At 45.0% G+C, this 7155-nt stretch overlaps 1 protein-coding gene across 1 annotated transcript; it reads left to right on the forward strand.

Moving 5' to 3' along the window:
- Positions 1 to 398: 398 nt before the first annotated feature.
- Positions 399 to 2337, forward strand: CENPV (centromere protein V; the record flags this gene model as incomplete). Its single annotated transcript, XM_009877695.1, has 4 exons — positions 399 to 497; positions 1305 to 1374; positions 1746 to 1860; positions 2213 to 2337. Coding segments are annotated over 4 exons (409 nt in total), but the record flags the coding sequence as incomplete, so codon positions are not given.
- Positions 2338 to 7155: the final 4818 nt, after the last annotated feature.

Raw genomic sequence — 7155 nt, forward strand, 5'->3', positions numbered from 1 at the left:
GTACTGTTGTGCAAAAATAATGCTGTAGCCTGGGTCAGCATTTTGACCCGGACTGTGGCAGGGGAGCACATGTTTTGTATTGCACGCAGAGTGTACTTTCCTTGAACTGTTGCTCTTCTTTCCTCTTCACCATTGGCTGCAGAGGACAAAAGCCATTCTCTATCTCACTCTGATACGTTTAGTGTTAGGGTGGTGTAGGGCTGTAGGTTGGACTTGATCTTACAGGTCCTTTCCAACCTTTATGATTCTATGATTCTATTTTATTAAAATACATTTGCTGGCGTTCCGCAAGTGCTTGAAGCAGAGTTGGATAATGTAGTACAGAGCCTTACTGTTTGCTTGAACTCCTCCCTGAAAAAAAGGTACGATCACAAACCCTCTGTTGTTCCTCTCTCCAGTGAATACAGAGGTTTGGTCAAACACACAGGAGGCTGTCACTGCGGAGCCGTCCGTTTCGAGGTCTGGGCTTCAGCAGATCTGCATGTTTTTAACTGCAAGTGAGTTTGGGTTTTTTTGTTCCTTATTTTCATAGACGAATATAAGCTCGTATGCTTTTCCAGTCAGTACCCTAGAGCTAAAAGATGATGCCACAACTGCAGAACATCCTCTGAGCTGTTTCCATAGAGTATCCCCCTAACTATGGCCCAATCCAGTATGGCATCAGTGCTGGTGACTTCAGGTGCTGCTTCTTTGGACAGCACTTCAGTTCTCACACCTGTGCTCATGCAGAAAGCGTCAGGAGAGATTTAATGATGTGTGCTCTAAGTGCAGGGTGCTCAAAGCACATCAATCCTTTTTTAACTGGATATTCTCAGAAACATTACAGCTCTGACCACATGTGCTTCGTACAACACCACTGTCTGATTTCAGTAGTAATCCCCCTTTGCCTGCAACTAGTCTGCTTCTAGCTGATGGCTAAACTTCCGAGCCTTGCTTTCTTGGTTGCAAATTAATTAACACTGGAAAAATTGGCAAAGTCTGGACTGAAAGATTAAATGGATTTTTCAGGGTTAGAGTTTGTACTTGTTATGTCTGTTGAGAGTTGTATATATGAAGCAAGAATGGTGTAGGACGTTTGGTGTAGGACAATACCTTAGGAGCGCACCTGTGTGGGGCCAGTCTGTTGGGTGGGTGTGCTGACCCAAACGCTACTGATACCACAAGTCCACTTTTGCTGCTTACCTCTGTGATGCTAACCAGGAGCCATTTTAGCTGTTGGTGGAATTTCTGCTGTCAAGAGGTCCATGTTAGATCCAATTACTCTCTGCTGCTGCTGCTAGGAAGGTCTGCTTTGTCTTTTACAGTTGCAGCATTTGCACAAAGAAACAGAACAGACACTTCATTGTCCCAGCGTCACGTTTCAAGCTGCTGAAGGTAGAGTAAGAATACAGTAAGAGCACAGCCATGAACACGAGCAGTACAATCCAGTGATATCCTCAAAGATCCAAGTGGCAGCCAGCTTTCTATTCTGAGTTTGTCTATGGCTGGTTGGGGAAAATGGCTAAATTTTATACTGTCTGGTGTGGGTCGGTTAATACGAGCTCTTGTAGTTCTGGACACACGTTACGGACACATGTATATACAAAGTACAGGGGTTCAGAAAAGGAGCATGAATGCAGAGCTCTATCTCAAGTAAAGACACAGAAGTGCTATTTTAAATTTTACACTCCTTAACTACAGGCCTATAGAAAGCAATTAATACATCTGTTTATGTGAAAAACTTACATTGCTTTTCATTTGCTTAGGGTGCTGATAATTTGACAACATACACCTTCAACACACATCGGGCCCAGCACACGTTCTGCAAGACCTGTGGTGTACAGAGCTTTTATACTCCTCGTTCTAATCCAGATGGTTATGGTAGGTAGAAAGAATAAGCTGAGGTAACCAAAGTTAACCACCAAGCAGACCTTGGAAAAAGACTCTATTGGATGCTAACGTGACAGGAGTGAGCATGTATCTTAAAAGAGTTTGTTCCTAAAGTGCCAAACATCTGAACCTGTAGCTCCTCCATAAGAAACAGCTTTACCTATGACATGTGGGCTTCTGCCCATGGCAGGTTTCTCATCTAGGCTCCTCAGCCTTGCAGCAGTAGCTGGACTGAGCATCTACCATTCCCTGAGATGCCCGATCCACAGAGTGGTGCAGGCATCTCCCACACTTCACCTGTGAAAAGCAGGTTTCTCCACATGTGTATTCTGTCTTTCTTCAGGAATAGCTCCCCATTGTCTGGATGATGGCACCGTGCAGACCATTCTCACAGAGGATATCAACGGCAAAGAATGGGAGAAGGCAGTGAAGGAGCATAAGACCATCCGAGACATGTCTAAACCCTGACACGCTTCCAGCAGCTCAAGTTGGAGCATTGCCATGGAACTGCGGTCTGGGCTTTCCTGGCTGAGGGCTGGCAAAATCAATCTCTATGTTATTGTTACCTGTTCTCTGATTCTTAAATAAATCTTTCTATGATGCCTGTCCCATTCATTTATGACTGTCCATCTTCAAACTACTTCTGTTGCATAAACCACTCCAGGGCTGCTGTTTTGGTACTTTGCCCTTAGCTGTGCTGAAGTTTAAATCACGATAAACAGAGCAAAGTACAAAAAGATTTCTAATCTTTGCTTCTATGAATATTTCCTGTGTTTCAAGTCTGGCTTATAACACATCCTATATAATATAATCTCTTGCTTAGGACATACTACTAACTTACAATATTTTTTTTCCATTGATTTCAATGAGTTGACTGTGAATTTCAAGTTAAAGGGGATTTGAAAGACCTTAGCAGGCTCAAGTTCAGTAAAGCACAGGTTCAAGTTCAGAAAAGCATTTAACACGCGTGCTTAGCCCTGTGCAGGACAAGGGCCACTGAAGTTAGTGATTAAGTACTGTTCTGCTTAAACCTGGACTTACGGTCTCAAGGCTGAGTAGTCACATGCTTAGGCACCGACTCACAGCCAGGGAACAGAGTTCACTGTCACGCGCTTACACCAACGGGCACGTACTTCAGTACAACCAGAACTCTTCTGTTGGCTTCAGGAAGAAGAAGCAACAGGCCAGGATCTGGCCCTTTGGGCTCTGATCTTGACTGTGCAACGACTCGCTGGGTCGATCTGGGAAAGCTGCCTCCTGTAGATGTGAGCTCACATGTTTTGAGTGCAAAGGCCTACAGATATGTTGAGTATTGCTGACTTTGCTCCACCATGACCCCACAAAAACCCAAATTACTAGTAAAATCCCTGTATGGGCTAAGTAATGAAACCACTGAAAGCTGCTTCACTTACCTTTTAACATAAAGGGTGAGGATCTTTAACTCTTGCACTTGTCTTTTACAGAAGTGGAACAGCTTTTGAAACATCTCCTGCAATTTTTATCTCCACGTGTTCTATAACAGACCAAGTTGCAGTCTGGATCTCTTACATCTCGTTCTTACGTCTGGCTGAGAGTCTTGGGAGTTGATTGCAAGCCCCATGTTCTGAAGCAAGAAGAAATGCTTACGGTTCATGAGGCGTGCTCTGCAAAGGTGGAGCCTGCCACACAATGTGTATGAAAGAAGCAGCAGTAACAGAAAAGATTGATACAATTAAGAAAAATTTATATAATTTCTGATGTTTTATTCATAAACTTTGGCTTTTTTAAGTTCTGACTGAGTAAGACAGGTCTTGTGGTTCTGGTTTTTATGTGTGGTGATAGCATGATCTTTGAAAAGTTACTCCTCGTATCTGGATTTTACAAAAGCGCCAAGAGACAATTGCCAAGCAGTCCTCGCAGCTGTATCATCTTGGGGAAATACAGTTTGTGCCATGTCTTCTCTAATGTAGAATACACCTCCATCTGACTCCTAATTAGGTTAATCCAAATTTCTTATCCTATTTAAGTTTCTACAGTGAGAAAGCAGAGTAGCTGTTAAACTCCATTCATCAAAATGTATCAGGCAACTAGATATTCAGAATGAAGTTCACGGAGACTGTTTTTTGTAGTCTGAAAGAACGCTGCGCAAAGAGAATCCTGTCCTCTTGAGCACGTAACAGTTGAATTTTCTTTAGTCCTTGGCCTGGCACAGTCTTTTTCTCGCTCATTCTTTTACTCCTGAAGTTGTGAGCGATGTCTCCTGCAGAAGGCGGAGTGAATTGATCACCATATAACGCGAGAAAAGCATGTAGATGTGGCGAAACCAGAGGAGCTGGCTGCGATGACACCGCATGGCTCTCTAGAAGGAAAAATAGTTGAGAAAGCATTACGAGAACATTCCAGACCTAAGGGGAGGGCAGGTTCCTAGGCCTCCTGCAAGGTTCACTGCCCATTTACAGGACAGCCTGTTTCCAGTGAGCGGGGAAGCAGCAGTGGGAGGCAGAAGGCTGCCTGCTCCGTGGGGCAAAGGGGCAGGGAAAGGCCTGGCTGCCCCCGTGTCACTGGTGGTGTGCTGCGTAGTGTTCAGAGAGGTCCTGCTAGAAAGGACCTTACAGCTGCAGATCGGTGCTGTGACAGTTTCTTTGTCACATATAACTCCTCCCAGTGTGATCTCACGCCTGGGTGTTCACATGCCGGGGAAGCAGAAACCTGATAGGTGCATCTGAGAACACTTCGCCTGCTGCTTCCGATCATATGCTGCCAGCTGAAACTTTATCTATTTATAGTACACCAGCTTAGAAGGGTCAGATTTCAGGAACGAAAACCACAAGGGAATACAGCACCTTTATCAGAGCAGTTTCCATCTGTAACTCCATCTTTTAACAGCCTCAAAAGCAGGAAAGTTCTGTAATTTGTGAATTAACAAGGTTGTTTGCTGGGTAAAAATTTTCATGCTATGGAAGGGGAGCTCATCAGATTCTGATATAGGGAACTGTTGACTAAATATGTGAGATCTCATGTAGCATAGTTCAAAAAATACACAGTGCAGAAGGAACATGTAAAGAGCTTTGGACCACAAGTTCACAAGCTGTCTCCATCTCTAGGTAAAGCTATGACATTTATAATCCACATATATAATTATTCCTGACATTCTCTGTGAACATGACACTTCTGACTAAAGCATTCACCACGATGAGGAGCTCGTCAGGGAGGTTAAGCAGGTTCCACACATCTCACCCTGGCTTGTTCAGTCTCCTCCTCTGTGAGGACGAAGAGCACGTCTCTGGGCAGGAGGCAGGACGTGAGCACATCCAGGACGGAAATGTACTTCCGCACGAGATTTACTGATTCAAGCACCAGCACACGGCACCCTAGACAGAGCAAGAGGATAAATCGTTCAAAACAGCATTCTTGTAAGGTGCCCGTCTGCCCTGGCTCAGCAGGTCTTTGCAGGCTCCCCTGTATTCCTCCCGGCCACAGGGATCTTTTTTAGTACAAACAGAACAACTTCCACTTACGCTTCCACCAGAACCTCTTTGTGCCCAGTGCATGTGTATGGCAATTTATCCTGGTTCTTGTTCTGTATGTGGTCTGTGGAAAGCAAAGTTAGCTCTCAGGGCCAGAGGATTTGGTTGGTTATTTTTGCTTATAATTTAAATTAGTCCTACGTAGTTAGACTCAAAGGAGAAAGCACAGATGGCTCTCGGAATGCTGGCACTATGTCATATAATGGAAATCTAAAACAGAAGCCTCTGATTCAGCTACAAAAATGAAATTTCCTCTTTCTACTGCAATTCTTAGCTACAGAAAAACATTATTTACAAGATTCAGGAATGGCTGTATCAAATATTAAATCAGGAAGGCAGTTACACTTTAACAGAGTTCCAGAATTCATTGCTCAGTTGTTTGTGATGAAGCACATGAAGGTAACATGTATAAAGACTCTACTGGTGTGGAATTTTTTTTTTCTGTTTTAAAGAGCCCCTTGAACTCAAAAGTTAATTGGTTTTTTTTTGGTTTTTTTTTTTTTACCATGGCTAAATGGTCTTCACTGATGAGCTCAGAGCCACTGATGGTCCCATGAAGAGCCTGTAACTCTCTAGGGAGCTGCTTTGGGATTGCTTAGTGCTGGGAAGCTGCTGTGGCTGTGTTCCACACTTGAGACACTGTATTGAAGCTCAACAGGAGGCCAAAGTCACAGTTTACACAGGTGGTCAGATACACAATTAGATTTGCAATGAGATTTTCTTCACTGTGCCCTTAAACAGTGAAATTATACAAAGAGGACAAAGAACAATGCTGAGTTGCCTCAGAGGCTGCCTAACGGCCCATTTCAGTGCATGAAGCCTGTGCTCACATCAAATACTGCTTCTGTTATGGCCTGAGCACAAAGCAAACTCGTGGTGCTCAAATACCTCATGGCCCTAAAAGACACGCAGGACTTGGGTCCTCCTACGTGAAAAAATTCTCCATGACGGGCAGAAGCAAATGTGTCTTTCTAAATGAGTAACTACATGAGGTGGGTTTCTGTGAGAGAAGTGATGACGCCTCTGCGAGGAGCCCTCTGCGTATCTGCTCGTGCTCAGGAAGGATCTGAACAGTCAACCTGCTGCTCACTTGCCTACTCTGGACATCTGGCAGATCCCTCAGTCTAGCCTCTAGCAAGCAAGAGATGGGAAGGCAAAACTTGTTACTGTCATGGTGAATGAATGTCCTGGAGACACAAGGCAAGAAGGCCCCACAAGTCTCCCAGACATGGTACTCAGAGAGAGCCCCCCAGCAGCATCAGGGGCCCGTGACACACTGAACCCAAGAAGAAACAGCGTGCACGGGATGATCCTCCACAAATCCCCTCACAAGTGATTTGTTTCCCCTGTCTCTTCCCAGTGACACCAACTCATTTCACTGCAAAGAAAAGTCCTGCTTCTATTCAAGCCCCAGCCTGCAATGGCAGGGCACGGCAGCCCTGGTGCGCTGCCTCCAGCACAGCTCCAGGACCTGGCAGTTCTTTTCCTTCTTCTCTCTCCTTCAAGAGAAGGATGTACAATTTATGTAAAATTTATTCCAACTTTTCAATAGCCCTTTTCCACTCTCAAAAGCAAAACTAGTAACTCGATTTCAGTATCACAGAGGGCTCCAGGACCACGCTCTCCTTCCCGTTCTCTCACTGCACTGACCCCGGGACACGGCACCGTCCAGACACGGTGACACGAGTGGGTGCTGTGCCGGGCACCAGAGGAAAAGCCCTCCTGAAGCTGTCGGCCTGCGAGGAGCTGCCGGGAGGTGGCGATGTCCGCCAGCTCCTGG

This window comes from Apaloderma vittatum, unplaced genomic scaffold (assembly GCF_000703405.1).
Source record: "Apaloderma vittatum isolate BGI_N311 unplaced genomic scaffold, ASM70340v1 scaffold18831, whole genome shotgun sequence".
NCBI lineage: Eukaryota > Metazoa > Chordata > Aves > Trogoniformes > Trogonidae > Apaloderma > Apaloderma vittatum.